The sequence below is a fragment of the Salarias fasciatus genome, unplaced genomic scaffold, assembly GCF_902148845.1.
Source record: "Salarias fasciatus unplaced genomic scaffold, fSalaFa1.1, whole genome shotgun sequence".
NCBI classification, from domain to species: domain Eukaryota; kingdom Metazoa; phylum Chordata; class Actinopteri; order Blenniiformes; family Blenniidae; genus Salarias; species Salarias fasciatus.
The window spans coordinates 90001-109492 of record NW_021941262.1 but is presented as its reverse complement, the minus strand read 5'-3'; the positions used below and the strand labels follow the sequence as shown (position 1 = coordinate 109492).

Sequence of the window (19492 nt, the reverse complement as noted above, 5' to 3'; positions counted from 1 at the left end):
TAACGAGACAAAACGAAGCAACCACCGCCTTCGATCCTCACATCCGGCAAGAAAAAACTCCAAAAACCCAGTGGGAAAAGAAGAAATCTTGGGGAGAACCACAGTATGGAGGGATCCCTCTCCCAGGGACGGACAGCTTTGGCAACAGCTAGCATGAGACAATAAAAAGTAAAGCCTAGGACTATGTTAGTGGATTGGATATGCTAACAGCTCCATTAGTGGATGAAAGATGCTAGCAGCTACATGTTAGTGGGTGGAAGTCTCAGTCACGGGCCGGCGGGGAGGCTCGGTCCCGACCAATGCCGCTTGCGGCTTTAATTATTATTATTATTATTGTTATTATTATTATTATTATTATTATTATTATTATTATTATTATTATTATCTCTGCGGCAGATGCAGTGATAAGTTTATCTCTTCAGACTGTGGCTTCCTGGATGGCCTGCGCCCTGGTGATGCTGTCATGGCCGACCGGGGACTTGTCATCTCAGATCTGCTGCATGAACGGCAGGTGAACCTCGTCATTCCAGCCTTCACTAAGAAAGGGAGGCAACTTTCGTACGAGGACACAACCCACACCAGGCCAATTGGTGGAAGAAATTATCCATTAAAATTAAGAAATGACTAGCTTGAAAGTAGGTGTGGGAGGGTGTGTGTTTGTGTGGTGTACTTTTTATAAAGTATTCTGATATCTGTACACTATAAATTGCATTCTAAAGGTTGGTGTGGTGAGTCATGCTGTGAAGGTCTGTTGTGTTTGAGCTGTAGCATTTTCTTATACTATCACAATGCTGCACCACCTGCTTCACCGTCTTCAGAGCGACTGTGGTTTGAATTCTGTGTTTGGATTGTCTGACAAACTGTCCACAACCTTTGGACCCAAAAAAAGCAGTTTTGATTTCACTAATTCACAATAGGTTCATCCTCCATAGTCCAGTTGATGTGTTTTTTGGTAAACTGTATTCTCTTTTGCAAACGTCTGTTTTTCAACAGTGGTACTTTGCAGGTTCTTAATTATCACAGTATCAAAGTTAATCCAGAGTGTCTGCGATGATCCTGGAGCTGATCATTGGTTCAGTCTTTTTCTTTCTGCCTCTTTTTTTGATCCATTTGGATGGTAATCTTCGGTTTTCTTCCATTTTTTCTCTGGTTTTGCTCCCATTTTTTATGACTGGAGTTTATTTTAGCTGAGCAGTTCATCATTTTCTGGACTTTTTGTGTTATTCCTTCATAAATCTTCATTTTAATTTCATTATAGCCAGAATGTCGGCACTGCTGTTTTTTTCTCAGATTTTCAGGATGATTGATAAAATTTTATATGACCTGATCAGTGATAGTACTTATGTACTGTCAAATCCTTTTTTGTTTGCCTTCTACTTGAGGTAAAAAAAAAAAAAAAACAACAACAAAACACCTATACTTTAATCAGATATGCAAAGCAGGGACAATTCAGTTACATGTTTCAGGCAGTAGTATGTAATACAAATTAATTAAATTTTTATGGCGTACCTAGTAAAATATGACAGTAACTCGCCCAACACTGCAGATTAATAATTTGGCACACCAGATTTAGATTGTGGATTGTGTTCAGCCACAGTTTTTTTTATTATTTTTATTTAGCAGTAACTCATCAACTCAAACATACATTATAAGACATTCAATTTTACACTGTTCGGACTGCAAAAGAAGAAAAATTAATTTTATTTGTCACATAGAACTTTTGTTAACAAACAAAATGTTTATTCTGTCATGTGTGAGCTGTTGATATTTAAACTGCACCATCTACTGGACTGTTCAAGAATTGTCAATTCAGTAAAATATCACTGCTTTATGACTGTTTTGTGATCATTCAATATTTGATTAATAGAGTGCTACATTTTGACAGGAAACAATTGACAACAATGAATGGAGCGCATTTAAATCAAAAGCTTAGCTTTAATTTCCAGAAAAAGAACTAGACTCATAAAAAGGCCTTTATTTGAAGAACTATTTTTTTTTTTTTATCACATTTCATTAAACAATAAACAGTTTCAAGCCCAAGTACCTTCCATTTGTAAAAGGGGCTGAAACAACTGATTAAATTAATCCAATCTACGGAAGTATTTATTATTAAATGTTCACTCACTCTTAATCAAAACCATCAGCTGAAACAAGGATTATATCCAAAACTTTGGGAGGAGGAGAAGGAGCCATTAAAGAAAATCATCTCTACCTGATAAAACAAAGTATTAAATTATGGACTACACTTACATAGCGCTTTTACACTGCATTGACAGAGCCCAAAGCGCTTTACACTGCATTATCCCATTCACCCACAGTGGAGGCGGCCGCCATGCAAGGCGCTCAGTCCATCCACTGGGGGTAATTTGGGTTTCAGTATCTTGCCCAAGGACACTTCGACATGCAGAGACAGGAATCCAACTAACAACCTCCCGATTGCAAGACGACTGCTCTTCCCACTGAACCACAGCCTCCCCTGGCTCACCTGATTCACCTGAATAATATCTAAACAAATACTGATAGGCTTCAGTGCTCTTATAACTCCTCATAGCCGAGTCATCCACGCCAAGTGACAACATGAAATAGTTGAAAATATCGCCATACATGGCCTGTGGCCACTTTTTCATGTCATCCCCTCACTCTGTAATAAGTCGCGGATGAGGCAGACTCGATCCATTTCTGTTTTTTAAAGAGGTTTTTGTTTCTTCCCACATAATTTTCTCAGTTGTAAACACGGCCATTACCAAGTTACGGGAAGTGCTACTCAAAACAGGAAGTCCCGCCCCTTGGAAAATGCGCGGAGCTGAATGAAATGAATACATGTAATTTTCAGAGTCATCTGAGGATATGTTTTCTCCTCTATCCATGTTGAATTAGCTCAGGATTTGCTAGCTAGACAATGTCGCTACATTGTGAACATCATTACAACAGTGGTCCACCACCTGGTTTTCCTCTTATGGAAGTGTGACTTACTTTCTGCAAAACTGAGCCAAATCAGTCCCGAATAAGCATTGCTCAGGGTTTTTAATGGTGTCTTCTTGGCCAATGATTCTGTTGACCACATGGTTCTGGTTCTGCTGGAAAGCAGCTTTTAACAATGGACCATGACATCCTGATATCCCGACGAAAGCGCCTGGTGGGTGTCAGTGGTTGTGCACTTGCATGGTTTAGGTTCTGCCTAGTAGTGTGTCAGCCTTGCTGGCTCTGAATTCTCGTCGGCTTCTCTCTGTTATGGGATTCCACAGGGCTCAATTTTAGTCCCACTACTTTTTTCTCTGAACCTGTTACCACTGGGGTCCATCCTTTCAAAGCACAGCATCTCCTTCCATTGTTGTGCCTAGTGGCTCCTATGGATCTCCCTTTGTTGACTCTAGCCCTCTGGCTACATTTGTGAAGCAGACAGCTTTAAACCTGGGTTTTAAGATCGACAGTGATTTTAAATTGGACTCACAAATAAGGGCAGTGGTTCAGTGCACCTACTTCCACCTTAGAAAAGCTGGCCCAGGTGAAGTCCATCCTTGCACGGGGGCACTTTGAGACAGTGATCCATCCTTTATCACATCTTGGCACTGAGATGCACTTTATTTTGGAGTCAGCCGGTCGTCGCTAGCACATCTCCAGTTACAGCCTCAATACGTTGGAAGCCGGCTACTAATTGGAGTAAGAGGGAGTGCATCACTCCCATCCCGGCCTGCCTCCACTGGCCCGTGCACTTTAGAATTCATTTTAAGATTCTTTTATTTGTTTTCAAATCTGTGAATGGTCTTGCCCGGCTTTACCTCTCGGGGCTGCTTCACCCCTACACTCCTGCTCAGTGCCTCAGGTCAGCTGAGCAGCTGCTCCTGGAGGTGCCGAGGTCCAGACAGAGGCTCAGACGGACAGACCTTTTTCTGTTGCGGCCCTGAAGTTGTGGAATGAGCTGCCACTGCTCCTCAGACAGGCTCCCTCACTGTCCATTTTTAAAAGAGATGTTAAGACACATTTTTATTCCGTGGCTTTTAACCCAGTTTGAGAGTCCACTCCTGTTTTAGTGTCACCATTTTATTGTCTTCATTGTTTTGTTGTATTTTTATTTGTTTTTAGATTTTCTTGCCTATTTATGTTCAGCACATTGTTGTTACAATGGTTATTTTAAAGATATTTATAAATAAAATTAAGTTGAGTTCCAGCTCTAATATAGCAACTGGATTGAGAGGAATCAGACAATCAGAACGGTCCTGTGCAAGTCTGTGATTGGCCGATTTGTGCGAGAGTGAGAAAGATTTAATGAGCATGTAGAGCGGAGGTCAGTGGGAAAGCAAATATCAAAACCAAGTGAAAAAAATGTGATTGCATGTGTTTGTGGATAGCTGCAAACAGAAAAATATTTCTCGTTCCTACATTTCTATTAGGAGGCAAAAACCGGTCAGCAGCCTTTTTGTTCAAAACAAGGCTTACTTAACTTCACCCAAATGCATGTACACAAAGTAACAGTAGCAATTAACATTGAGGAAAATGCATTTTTTGAGTCCAAAATAGATTTTTATTCGCACAGGTGACCTTATTCTTTGCGCAACATTTTTTTCTGTGCTCAAAATTTCACATCACGCTCTCAGGATTTTGGCACAAAAGGTACACAATTGTTTTTGCTGTGATTGAAAGTAAACCGAAAGGTTTCTGTTACTTACATACTGGAGGCCTTGACCATGTAGTTGACTGGACGGTCCTCTTGGTTTTCCAGCAGCTTCAGATTAAAGACATGGGCCAGCGCCTGGCCCTGGTCTGCAAGCTCTTCGGTCCTCAACATGGCCCTTGTGCAGGAATCAAGAACCTGGAACTTGTCCCCACTGACAGTACGTTCACACATTGAAAACACGCACAAAAGCATTTTGTTTGAATGTGAGCATGCACTCAGGTCACCTATTATTAGTAAACCTTTTAACCTGCCTTCCAGATGTTTTTCCCTCAATGTGGTCAATTGTGGTCATGATTTTTCTGAAATCAGTTTCGTACATGATGCAGTTCGGCTGCACCATGAACCACTTACTCTGACTGACTAAGTTAATGATTTGGGATGGTTGGTTTGTTGGTTTTGGGAAATTTGCCACAACCAAAAACAAATACCACTCTGCTATGACGTGGACCCTGTTTATCAATCAGACTGTTAATTTTGATCAAGGTGCATGAAAAGAGAGAAGAGGATTCAACCACATTTGAGAGAACATACAACTTAGCTTATTCTCATTTATGGTGGACCAGTGAAATGAAAGCAGGAAAGAAAATAAATTACAAAATGTTCCCCCTTGTAGTACAAGTACATACTGATCATGTTTAATTTAATCAACTTTTTACTAAACCTTAAATAACTTGACAATCTGACAGTTCATCCATTAAAAGTCTCACTTCACTCTCAAATGAACAAAAGCCTCTCGCTTCACGAAACACTGAAAATGCCTGCTTCCTGCATTAGTTCACAAACTCACTCTCACTATGTGGCTTCGATGCCAAGACTGTTTCTGGACCAGTTACTAAGCTTGCTGCATCACAAAAAGATCTGAAAACGGAAATCTGTTCAACACCCTGATGCAGAATTGCAGTAAAAAACTTTCACCATCAACCACGTACAGGACGAGCTCAGGTTCGGAGAGTTGAGGTAAGTCATTTAAATCCATGGTCCAATGAAGGAGTTCATATGGATCTGTTCCGCCAATCTCACAAATGTTTTTCCATTTACCAAGCCTTGGGAACAGGATCCAGTTTTTCTTGGTACAGTCCATTTACTGGTAATTTTTCAAAGTAGCATCTCTCATGGCACAGCAAGCTGAAGCCCGAGATGTAAACACTGCAAGGCAGCGGCTGCCTCTGTCCTTACTGCACTGCAGTGTGACGAAGTTTTTCCAGCTCAGTTGTTCCTTGTCTCCTCCCTCTCCGGGAGTATTTAGGCTCATGGCCAGTTAATCGCTCAGGCTCACATGTTGCTCATGTTTCCTTGTGTTTCTCCCTTGTGTGATGCTTTCCTGGTAGTGGACTTGCTCCTAGTTTTGTGGACTTGTCTTCGCCTCAGTCCTTTGGACACCTCAGCTCAGATGTATTTTGTACTATATAAATGAAGCTGAATTGAATCTTTAGAAATCTTCTTTATACATCATTTTAATTGTTCTTGTAACATATGCCAGTGGTCGGCAATTAGCGGCCCGCGGGCCAAATGTGGCCTGCCGAACCGTCCAATCCAGCCCGCAAGAGGATTCTGACACGCGTGAATGAACGAACGAACGCACGCACACACGCACGCACGCACGCACGCACGCACGCACGCACGCACGCACGCACGCACGCACGCACGCATTACCCCGGCCCTGGCCCTGGAGCGGACGCACGCACCCCGAATTGACAGTTCTCCCCCCAGGTCAGCGGGTGCATGCCTCTGTTGACGCCATTCATACCCCCCCCCCCCCCCCCCCCCCCCCCCCCACCCCGCGATTCACGTGCCCAAAAAAAAGTGGCCCGCTGCCAGATGTAATTGCCGACCCATGACATATGCATTTGCATATGTTTGTATTTAATAGAGCGGTTAATGTGTTACGCGATTAGATGAATGCAATCTGTAACATGTTAAAATTGCATTTTAATCAGAAGCTTCTCCTTCTACTCACACGTAGCCTACAGTCTACTCTGACTGTAGCACAAACCAAATGTCCCACCCCCACTCATTCTCAGGCATCTCATCTGCTAACTCACTCTTTAAGATGCATTCAGGGAACCTCAGGAGACTACAGATCATCATTCAACCTTAAACTAAGTTAAAATAACAACATAGATGTTACAAACATATTTTAGAAACAATTACCATCATCACTAATGCAGGCCAATGAGCAACGGATCATCAAGCACGCTTGACCAAGGGAAAAAGACAGGAGAGGAGAGGACTGAAAAGCCACTGATGCTAAGGAACAAATTCAAACCGCGATTGTTGTGGAAATTCTTTTGTTCTTGAAATACTGATTTTCTGACAAATCAACAAGTAACACTGTGATGAAAAAGTGGTCTATTAAAAGAATTTTCCCTTATAGTGGAAGAAAAAACAAGAAATGCGCCTCACAGGCAATTTCTGTGTCCCCACCCTGATTTGTGCTTAATAAACAAAAAAAGAAATCAGATTTTCTGTTTTCTGTGCAAAGGGTCAAAAAGAAATTCTTTCTTTGTGTTCACAAGGTTGCCTTTTGTTAGTTTGATTTCCTGTTAAATTGACATAATGAGATTCCATAAAACAGGTCATTTTTGCTTTTGGACAAAGAACGAAAAAACGAGAAACGATATAATATTTTTTGTCCGGTAACATTAAGGTTTTTACATTTTCACCACACATGAGGAAAAGGTTTATCATTGTATGTCTCTCAAATTTGATTGAAGTTTGATTTCTTCACCTAAATCACAGTTTACCTGACATATGTACTTCAGCCTCAGGTCAATGATAAAATAGAGTTACATTTGATTCTTATTTTAATTACCGTATTGGCCCGAGTATGAGACGATATTTTTTTCCATAAATGGTATTCTCAAAAACGGGGTGGTGCTCTAATGGAGGACTGGATGGAGCCAGAGTCCCGGGGAGCTGTGCTGCCTCTGCTCCATGCAGTGGCTCCGCCCCCCGTTAGGGGGAGCTAGTGAGCTGGACAGAGTGTCAGCCTGCAGCAGTGAGAGAAGAAGACTGAGCAGTGTGGCTGCTGCTGGTTTTTCTGAGCTTCATTTCAAACAGCATCCAGAATACCTGCCTGTCAGTACTCGAGTATACTTAGCTGGTGTTCAGGATGGAGGGGGAACTGATACTTGTGGGTTTATCAGTTTGTTTTGAGTTTTAAACGCAGATGCTAATTCTGTTAGCATGTTAATGGTGTTTCCATTAATAGTTAGCATTGAGCTAGCGGCTTTGATTTTAAATACTGACTGGTTTACTCTCTAGACAGTGATGTATGCTGTGATCCATCTTGTGTGTTTGTTCACTTCTATGTTTATCTGGTTGGTTTCAGTTTTACAGCCTTCAGGAGAAAGTAATAAAAGCTCAGAGCAGCTGAAACCTGCTGCTTTCTCTCTGAAGAACTGTTCTCTACAGGCCAGACTGAACCCAGCATTCATGGAGGGCTGAATTGTTGATGTTCATGAAGTTGAATAGAACTTGAATTTGATGGTTCTAAAGTTATTTATATCATTAATGCAGTTATTGAACCTTTGAAGCTACTTAATTGTTGCTTATTGTTGTTTATTTTGAGAAAGAGAATATATTTTTTATAGTGCTGTCAGTTTTAATCGCATTGATCGCAATTTAATCGCATTGATCGCAATTAATCGTGATTAATTCATGGAAAACTGTCAACAATTAACTTTTTTAAAGTTGAGATTAATCACAATGAAGAATCTAATCCTCATAAATCAGTCCCAATGTCAGGAAAAAACACTATTATCCTCTAGTTCTTTTCTTTGACCCAATTGGCAGACCTCAATGGATTAATCACGATTAAAACTGACAGCACTAATTTTTTATTTAATACTGCAGTAATATTTTTTTTATCTTAAATCACATTTAATGTTATCTCTGTTGTGAGTTTTTGTGTTTATAATAATTTTACAATAAAAAAGTTCTTTTATGAGTAACCTTATTTTCTTCAATATATTTTCATTTTCACAAAATCATATTTGAAAAATAGGGGTTGTCTTAAAATCAGAGTTGTACTATATTCAAGCCAATACGGTACTAGTACTGTAAATGCACAGTCTTAGAGGCACTGAGGTCAACCAAATAAAACAGTCACTGAGTGCAGAGACAGAGGATAAGACGTGCACTCACAATCACTCAAGTGATGGCGTGCTTACCTGCGCTTTGTGACCAGCAGCAGATTGTTGAAGAGGAACAAGTAGAACGGCTGGTAAAGCTTGCGGCTTCGCATGGTCCTTGTGCTCTTTGGCCCTGCCATCACCTGCACTTCACCTTTCTTCAGCAGCCAGCGTGAGTGGGAAATGATGGGCACAGACTGCATGGAGATTGAGTTAAAGGGGACAAAAGGTCACGTTCACAATATTTTCAAAAGGTGACACCATTCACTCTCACCTCACCCACACCTCACAAATGATCACGGTCTGAGCCCGAGGGGCGTCACCCGCTGAAGGGCAGGGTTTCCCTCAGTGCTTTATCGGCCTGGTGGGCCGCCAGGCTTTACTTGTCCCCCCCCGTCCCCGCCCCCGCCCCCGCCAGGCTAAGCGTCGGTGGTTTTTTTTTTTTTTTTTTTTTTCTTTAATTGTAAATATGTTTTTTTATGAGCCAAAACAATGATACCAAAGACGGTCTCTGGAGCTTTTAATGGCATCTGGTGATACGGTTGCAATGGCGACACCTTCTGGTCGATACGTGAACACACAGGGGGTCAGAGGTGACGTGTATTTTCATCAGAGAGCCGCGGCAAGTTGATGACGCAGAGCCGGCGCGAGCTAGCATGTTAGCAGTTAGCATGGATGCTAGCACGTCGTCAGAGCAGCCTTCTGCGAGCCGCGATGCTAAACATCGAACTATCGGATTTAATCCAAAATGGTTCGTGTTCTATCCTCAGAATGATTCACTGTCCAGACGGTGGAACTGCAGTGCTTCTGTTTAATGAAGCAGAACGAACAACCTGCTTCATCAGTCTGGAGGATTCCATTCACACACATTCTTCTTCTACTGCTTCACACTGCACTATACATCTAACAGTAACACTGCGCCCTCTGCTGGACTGAAGGAGGTACTGCTGCACTGCTGTGAACTCCATAGAAACAAAAAATATTTAAAGAACATAAGAATATTATTAACTGTAAGCAATCTAATAATTTTTCTTTAGTTTTTCATTCAAAAAGTAGACCAGGTCAGACAGTCCAGTAGAGACCTCTTCAGCCTCTGAGTCCCTGTTTTTACACCTTGATCATGTTTGCACTTTTTTATTTTTGTTAATTTATTTTACCTTTAAATGTGAACAGCAATGCCTTGTTTTAAGATTCATTAGGATTTAACTTAATTGAAAATAATTGATATTTAATTTAATTGTATTTTTTGTGTTTGTTAAAGCTGGGGTTGGCGATCTGAATGAGATACATTTTTTAAAATACTGGTTAAAATGATCTTTATGACCCGATGGGAAACAATTCATGGCGTGTTCTTAAAGTAGTTTGGAAAATATCCGCTATCTACAGCAGGAGGAAAACGGGAAAAACAGCAACCAATCGTCTTGACGGGACACCTTTTTTTAAACCAATCAAATCCCTTCGCCGTTCGACCTGCCCCCTGCGCGTACATGTCAATGGCGTGCACTGACCCTGGTTCAGTGTGCGCGTAGGACGGAGCGTCGTTGCAGAATGGTGGAGAAGAATGTTTGGGGTTTTACTTACCGGTGAGTGCGCCATAACTTGGAGTAGTGCAAATAAAGAAAAACGAAGAAACGAAGCGCTGAGGACAGGTTACGCCAGGAACGCACTGGACGCGGAAGTGCCGCGCGCAGTACGCGCACCGCGCGCGAGGAATGTCTCTGCGTCTCCGCTCCCAACGGAGCTCCTCCAATGGGGTGGGAGCTGGGCGGAGCCTTGGGAGATGCTACATTCGTGCTACATGCTAGTTTTCCAAGATCGCCAACCCGAGCTTTAAAACTTTATTTAAGATTATGCCTTTTTGTAAGACTCTGCATTTAAGTAATGATAATAAATGCTTACAATAACACAAAATAGTCATAATTTCAAAATTTCTGTCAACTTTTGTTTATTTATTTTTTTTTACATAAACACGGTGGACTTCTCTAACAGTTCAACCACCGCATTTAGCAAGTTTTCTGGGGGAAACCCTGGATGGGTGCATAGGACCATATTATATGTGTAAGAATCGCACTTCTTGGGTGTCATATCATGAAAGAAAACTCAAATTATAAAACCACTTTTGCGGTCCAGTGTGTGGAAACACTTTGGCTTTTACAAAAAAGGAGATGTCCTCAATAAGCTGCTTGCTGTTTGTGGGATATGTAAAATACAACAGCAACATGACAAACCTCTCCAACCACCTACTCAGGCGCGCTGGGATCTCACATGGTGCCCACTGTCCAGGCGCCTCTTCCAGCATTCTCGCTTCGGCAGCAGCACAAGGTAACGTGGGCTCTGCTGAGGCTTCAGGCCTCGCCAGCATGTTTAATTGGGGACTTGGCTCAGGCGACAAACATCACTGCAACAATTGCCAGGTTTATCTGCAAAGACATGCAACCCTACAGCGTGGTAGAAAATCCGGGGTTCCATGAAATGATTCAAACTTTGCAGCCACGGTACCAGATACCAAGCCGACCACACTTCTCAGAAAAGGTGCATTGCATGACAGTGTGAAAAATGAAGTGAAGCTGTCGCTCTCTCAAGCTGAACGAGCAGCGATAACGGATGGCTGGACGTCATGCTGAAATCATTCACTCATCGCATCGATCTGGAGTGGAAAATCTCAGACAAGAATCCTGCCATCGTTACAGACAACGCCCAAAACATGATTGTGGCCAGTGCAGAAGCGCAGTTCAGTTCTCACATTACCTGCTTCGCACATGCTCTCAACCTTGCCTCACATACGATTTTAGAGGGAGACCGTGTTTCGAGATTGTTGGCAAAAGTGCAAAAAATTATTGGATATTTTCACCGCAGTCCGATTGCAGGCCATGTCCTCAGGGAAAACCAAAATTTGATGGATTTACCACAACATAAACTGATCCAAGACATAGTCACCAGATGGAACAGTTCATTCGATATGCTTGAATGTTTCCTGGAACAACTATAATGGCAACTCTGACGTCCAAGGATCTGTGGACGAGGGCCACAGATGGCGGCACACTAAGTGAGAGTGATGTGACGAAGACCCGCCCACTCTCTCTGTAGTGCTCCTCTTCAAGCAAAACTGCCGACACGTCTACAGCCATGCGAGGATGACCAACCCTGATTGCAGAGATAAAGAGGGTGATGGCCAAAGACCTCTCGACACACTACAAAGGCACCCAAGATGCTCTCAACATAGGTCATTCATTTGGACTATTAATTGAAATCAGTCTTGGTCAATACGTTGGTTATTAGACTGTATGGATTCATAAAATACCACAATTAGCATTTCACCACATAAAATTTGAATTGAGTTTTTTCATATGGAAAATTAAGTACGATATCTGCAATAATAATAATAATAATAATAATAATAATAATAATAATAATAATAATAATGATGATACTAATAGCTCATGGTGGCTTTAGCTGATCGCTGTCGCATTACTTAAAAAAATAAACAGGCCAAAGTTTTGTCCACTGAATTTTCTGTGTATGAGTGATAATCTCTTGCAATTTCAGTTTACCTCACAGTAATTTAATACAATGCAATACTGTTGTTCTTTCAACAGCATCAGCTTTGGACCTGCGATTTAAAGAAGTGCCCGACCTGGAGAAAGAGGACAGAGAACAGGGCTATGCCAAACTGGTTCTTCAGGCAGAAGTGTCCCACCACGTAACTCTTCTCTGTCCTCGTCTGCTCTTTCCTCTGCTTTGTTCTCTCCTCCTCTTTCATCTCTTCTCTCTCAACTCTCACCTGTTCTTTTTCTTTCTCTAAATTTCTGTGTACAGCTTCACTGAGCAGATGTTTTAACAGTTCACACATTCTTACATCCACAGCTGCAAGCAATGGGAAATCAGGAGGACGACTCTGGAGGCTCCAGCACAAAGCTGTCAGGATTCACAGGAGAGGCCACAGGTGTGTTTCATGTGATACTAACAACAGGCTGCTGTTTTTTGACTTCATTATTGTGACTATATGTTGAAATACATTTCTTATATTGTAAATCTAAACGAGCCACCTCCTTGTAAGAAAATAAGCTTTGGATGCTCTGTTTGGCGATTCCTTCACTGAGAGAGAAAGAAAATCGAGAAGCCAGACTGCCAGAACCGAGGTGAGAAGGTACCGAGCAAAAATGCATTGCCTTTGACTGAAAGTGCCATGAAGGTGTGGAGATCTCCGGGGAAGGTGTTACCTGGACTTTCAACATTTGCTATGTATCCCTGGCACCAGTGTGCCAGCAGAGCGATCCTTTAGTACTGCTGGTGATGTAATGAATGCACAGATAAGTGTCCGACTGCCAGATCGTGTTGACCAGTTTATGTTTTTGAAAAAAAAAAAAAACCCTATAGTGTCATTTTCTATTGGTAATACAAAACATCTTCTTTTTTTCAAAGGCACTGGAATATAACCTAGTGCTCCTTGAGGAACACCAATCTGAAAGTTGGTGGAGGTCATGAAAAGGCATGGATGAACAACATTGTTGAAAATCCTGAGTTCTGGTTCAGTGGTGTGGTCACAGCAGGCTGACCACGTAGCAGCGAGTTTTGATGAGCTGAACTTTTTAATGTTGTGTGCATTCTGGAGCCTTGCACATTGTCCACGACCAACCAAACTCCTCAGAATTAATGAAGGTCCAGCCGTGACTGCATCCACATTTGTGCATTGTGAGAGCATCACCTATTGGCAAAATAATTTTTGTTTTTATGTTTCTTTGTTTCAAATGAAACCATTACTGTTGTGGTGACAGAGGTCAGGGACACCTGGATTAATCAGCTCGTCCTATCGTGAAAGACAGGAAGCAAAGGAGCCTCCTGAAGTTCAGGAAGTGGTGAAGTTGTGCAGAGAGTCCACAGAAGAGTGACATGTACGTTTCAGGGAGAAATGGAGGCTCAACAGGATGAAATGTGATTGAATTGAATTTATCTTAAATATAGCAGCCAAATTCTTCATTGAGAACGTTGTTTGAACTTGCTGAAACCCTTTGTTGTCATTTTGAATCTCTTCTTAAAATCTACACAGTTGAGCCTCACATGTCTCCCTGAAATACGCCGATTATTTTCCGTGACTCAGCACGAATTGCAGTGAGACTGGGTTGTCCATGCATGTGAGTGCTGAGATTTGAACATGTGAGTCGATAGATTTCTGCTGATATGATGCACAACAGCAGGATTTCCTAAGGCTCTGCTATTCTCTGTAGTTTCAGATTTACAGTATAATATAGTTTTATCTCATCTTGATATGAAGAAAAGAAGCAAGTGTGTCTGTTATGAATGACTGGCAGTTGATTACATCAGACAAACAATGACATGAAGTGTGATTTACCTTAGATTTAAATTCCAGTGTTTTCTCGATACTGATAAGCTCCTCTGTGCGGCTCATTTTCCGAACACCCTCATCACACTCTCTCACAATCTGTGGAAGAAACAGAACTGAAGCATCAGTTCTCAAAATCAAGTCAAGTCAACTGCCTTGTTCATCTGAGTTTAGTGACTTTAGTGCTTTCAAAAATGCTATTAAGATGTGTTCTAAATTAAATTAATGAAATATTTTTAGTTTCTTTCAAACAAGTTGGACCATTAATCAAACAAACTTGATGTAAGTATTTTGAAAATACTAACAAGACTTAATAATGATTAAAGTTTTCAGATTGAATAAAAAGAAGACCAGGACAATTGTACATGGAATAAATAACGATACATGATGTGGCAAACACTGATCAAACCACATTTGACATAGAATTTTGATTCTATAGGATCACGGCAGAACATTAAGGTTTTCAACTAATCTTTAGTTTTGCTGTTCCTGTGAGTTGTGAGAAGAACATATATATACCAGTGGTCATCTTGTCTCCAGTGTCACCTCATACTCTCAAAACTGCTTAACTTTAGTCTTTTTTGAAGACTAACTTACAAGTCATTGGATTTTATCAACTTTCACCACAGGTTTCAGAATGTCTCTCCACCTGGGTCCATCCATCATCCATCCATCCCTCCACCCATCCATGCCCTTCTCTAAATCCATCCACTCCTCCATCCATCCATTGTCTGACCATCCATCTATCATCCATCCATCCATCTGTCCATCATCCATCTATCTGTCTGTCATTCATCCATCCATCATCTGTCCCGCCATCGCTCCATCCATCCCACTCTGATTCGGGGGCTGGATTCAGCTGATTGTGGGAAAATGTTCCCCCCTGGACCCATCACAAGGCAGACACAAACAGACGAGCACACACTTCCATTCGTGCTTATGGACAGTTTCAGACATTGTCACATAATCTCCAACACCTTGAAAGGACTCACCTTCTCAAGCTGCTGATGTGCTTTCACAGCATTAGCTTCCCTCTCCGAGTTCTCCTCAGCTTTTTTCAGGATGTTCTGCACAAGGAGATATGTTTTCAAATAAAAACAACAGAACACTTAACCACATTGTTTCAGGCTTAGATGTTCACAAAATCCATCACTCAATGTTGAATTACTTGATAAAAAATTACTGCGACAAGATGGTAGAAAAAAACAGACAAAACTTTGATGAACATTTTTAAAAACAACAAAAAAACAACACATCAAACCTTGATGCAGGTGTTCTAAAAGACCAGAAACTGAGCAATGGTAGACTCATAACATTGTTCTTGAATGAATAGTAAAATAGTTGGGTGAATAGAAAAAAGAAATTTTGTCACTCCTTGGGTTCCTCAGCAACACGTGAGTCTACCTGTGGTGTGTTACTGATCCTTTTAATGATGAAGATTATATTCGGATGGTTATAGTATCTTATCAAACAGGTTTCTTGGAACATGTCATCACTTGGGTTGTGGTGGATCTGCATGAGTCGTACATCTACTCAAACTGTGTGGTGTCATAATGTCAGTGTGGACCAAGTGTCTTGGATTCTACGGAATGCTGATGAATAACGAAAGCTCTCTGGAAAAGCAGAAAGTCACTGCCCCTGAGCCTGGTTCTGCAGGGTTCTTCCTTTCAAAAGGGAGTTTTTCCTTTCCACATTTGCTTATACTTGGTCACGTAGAACTGTTGGGTTTTTCTCTGTAAAAGTAACTAGAAATGACTGTGCTATTCTTGGAGCTGTATAAATAAAGCTGACTTGAACTGAATTGATTTATCTAAAAAATTAGGGCTGTCAATCCATTAAAATATTTAACTGCAATTATTTGTATGATTGTCCAAACAATAATGATAATAATAATAATAATAATAACAATAATAGGGCTGTCAAAAATAACGCATTAATTGCGTTAATTAATTTATGTAATCAATCTCGTTAAAATTTTTAACGCAGTTTAACACATGTGCATCATGACAAGCCTCACCTCTACCAGCGGGTGGCGGTAGTGCACCCGCGTGGAATGCAAGCTGCCTGCAAGCTGCCAGCAACCGAAGAAGAAGAAGAAGAAGAAGAAGAAGGAGAAGAAGAAGAAGCCTCACCTCAGCATCGGCTGATTGAGAAGCTTTTTCGACACTACAGACTGTTTATCTGCTCCTTTATTACGGATTATTTAGAGAAAATTAAGCACATACCCTGTCAGTACACTATCATTAAAGGTGCTGTAGGCAGGATTCCGCATCTCCGCCATCTTGCTTAGGGTTACCTCAGCAAGATGGCGATTTGACCCATCTAAGAGGGCGATTTGAAACCCAGCAGAGTCAATCCTGTCCTGTTTTCTCTGACATTACGCCCTTGCGCAAGTTGAGCCCCTCCCACAAGAACGTGCGACGAACGCCCCTCGACCAATCACGGTTAGAGCCTCAGGGGCTCTTCTGATTGGTCAAAGATACCTGGAGCTGTGGAGATTCCTTTTCAGCTCAGAACAGAGACAGATGAAACGCTGCGCCCTCGCGGTAGAGCAGTTATGCTACACTCCTAAAGGATTATCAATGATACTCTAACATTTAATCCAAAGAAAACAGAAAAATGAGCATTGACTAGCAGAATCCTGCCTACAGCACCTTTAAGTATTAAAGTTTATTTAGCCTTTTTTTCTGTTTCTGAATCGTGGGGGCGGCGCCGGTGACCGGAGCGATGAGTTACTTCTGTCTGCAGACCTTCTCCTCCTCCAGACAGGCTCTCTCTCTTTCCAGCAGTTTTTCACTCTTTCGGTGTCTTGAAGTGGAGCCATCAGGCTGGAGCTCCGTCTGCTTTCACTGGCTGCTGCGCGGACGTCCGCGGATCGGTCCGCGGACCCGAGCGGACAGGAATTCATGACGATTTTTACGTCACGCGGACCAACGCGCAGCGCACACCCACTCGGACATGTGAAGCTGGACGGGCAGCAGACAGGAGGCAGAGGAGGCCTGGCGTCAGTTCATTTATCACAACAGAAGAAGAAAGCAGTATGGAGGGAGATCAGCCGCTGGCCTCATGGATTCTACTTGATTGATTAAAAAAATGTTGAAGTAGTTTTCTGTTCTCCACACAAAAAGGAACACTGGCTGAGAATGTCCTGTTTAATTGTGCAAGAAAAAAGTGTAGTTTTACTTTTCTAGTGCTGCTACATTTGTTACAGACCTGAAAATGTAACTCCTGCCAAAAGCCAGCTTTAGAGGGACTGCAGAGGGAGCACTGCACACACACACACATTATGTTATGGTGTGCATGTTTTAGTGTTTTGAATATTTTATTTGGAGCCTTAAATATAAAACACATCATGTGTTAAATATATCTAGTCAAGTCCTGTGGTTTTTTTGGTGAATGCAATACAGAAAAAAAGGGCATATTTCAGACATAGTTGGACATTGCGATTATGTGTGATTAATCATGATTAATTAATTTGTAAGCTGTGATTAATCTGATTACAAATTTTAATCATTTGACAGCCCTAAACAATAACCATAATAATAATAATAATAATAATGATAACAATGTGTAACCTGTAATGAAAGAGCAAATAAACAGCTTGGCGATTCGGGGAGGTGGGTTTTAGGAGCAATTCCACCAATCACTGACTGATGATGTGATTGTTGATATGATGATACAAGAATGACATCAAACTGAACCAGCCAGCGCCGTTTGATGGCTGCTGCTCGGGGCGGAATCCATACCGCCCATCGCTATCTGGTTTATGAGCACACTGTAGTTAAGGTAACACCCATAATATTGGCTGGAATTGAAGACTGATGAAGCCAAGAAATGTACCAGGAGCTCCACTGCGTATTTTCCGGCTACGCCACTGTCCTCGACCACATTCAGGATGCATGCTGTTCACACTACCAAAGACTCACACACACCTCGGGAAGTGGTCTGAGTCACAGTGAACATGCATTAATATGTTTGGGTGCCTGTTCCCACTTGGCTTTAGGGCTCATCACTTGTGCTCAGATCAGCCAAGATCATTTTTGTGCCGGGTGGAAACAGGGCCTGAGACTCACTTGGACAAGCAGCTTGAGTCTTGTGATCCTCTGGAAAGGAAGAATGAGGAAAGACGTGAAAGACAGGCCTCTCACACAGGGATGGTTTTCCAGTGAAGCCATAGTGTCCCGAAATGGTTGGTTTCCTTCTCTGCAGACACACACACACACACACACACACACACACACACACACACACACGTGTGAATATAACAGCATAATGAATTTTGCCAAGTAAAAACAATCCAACCAAACTGTTTTGGATTCCACAATTATATATTCAGAGCTGAAAAGACTATCCACAGCACGTTGTCATGATGCTTGAAAATGCTTGTTTAGAATTAAAGTCCAACAGTGTCTCCATCCAAATACTTGTTTTGCAGGGTGTGGCAAAGCTGCATAGTTACTCAGGTATGTGTAATTAATGAAGAGGAACATACACATTATATTCAAAGTCAACCACTCCCTTCACGTCATGCTGATCAAACCTGTTTGCTTCTGAAAAGAGACAGGCTGACTGACAACATTCACAGACAACAAGACATGTTTAAGTCTTCCTCACACAGTCTCTCTGAGAATCTGTGTTTACATGGGACTTTTTATTCCTCTGGAAATCTGAATAAAGCCTAATGCTGCTCTAAAATCACCATGTAAATGCCTGAAAGCTTTATTCAGAATTAAGTTTAAATCTGAGTAGACCAGCGGGTTGATTCTCCTTTAGAAGCAGAATGATCTGCTAATTAGGCAACTTCGTTCTGCTCCGTCATCCAAGATGGCGGCCCACAGTCCGCGTTTCGACTTGCACAGAAACGATTTATTTAACACCAGTTTTAGAAGAATTGGATATAATTAAATGAGCGGATCAACGGGCACTTAACGACAAGAACATTTTCAAAGCTGCAGTATCAAAGTTAATCCAGAAAGAAAGACGAGAGAAGCGCCATTTACTTCCTGGAGACGTCGCTTCATCACGGCCGCCCCATCCAATCAGAACGCCTCACAGACCCCCGTGTGAGAGAGGAGTTAATCCTTCATTTTTTCCATGTAAACATGATGCTCATGAATATAATTCTGAATTCCTTAATTCAGAATAAACCAATTCCATCAAAAACACCCTGTAACCACACTCAATGGAATACCCAGCATCAGTCAGTCAAGTCACAATCGCTTTTGAAGTGTTGCGTATTCCCCACAAACTACTGTCCAGTGCAACATCTAAATTCCCAATTAATCTGTGACTCCAAAAACTCATGCAGAAGTCCCAAAATAATATTTCCTTACATTACAATTC

The 19492-nt window shown here is 41.6% G+C and overlaps 1 protein-coding gene across 1 annotated transcript in view; it reads right to left on the bottom strand.

Annotated features, from left to right (window-relative positions):
- The window catches only part of LOC115384619 (ephexin-1-like), a 55527-nt gene that overhangs the window by 20621 nt on the left and 15414 nt on the right, over positions 1 to 19492 (bottom strand). Inside the window, exons 8-12 of the mRNA XM_030086855.1 lie at positions 18223 to 18352; positions 15142 to 15216; positions 14159 to 14248; positions 8848 to 9005; positions 4668 to 4826 (exon numbers count right to left, since the gene is read on the bottom strand). Coding sequence (XP_029942715.1) covers positions 4668 to 4826; positions 8848 to 9005; positions 14159 to 14248; positions 15142 to 15216; positions 18223 to 18352 — 612 coding nt within the window. The remainder of the gene's footprint in view (positions 1 to 4667; positions 4827 to 8847; positions 9006 to 14158; positions 14249 to 15141; positions 15217 to 18222; positions 18353 to 19492) is intronic.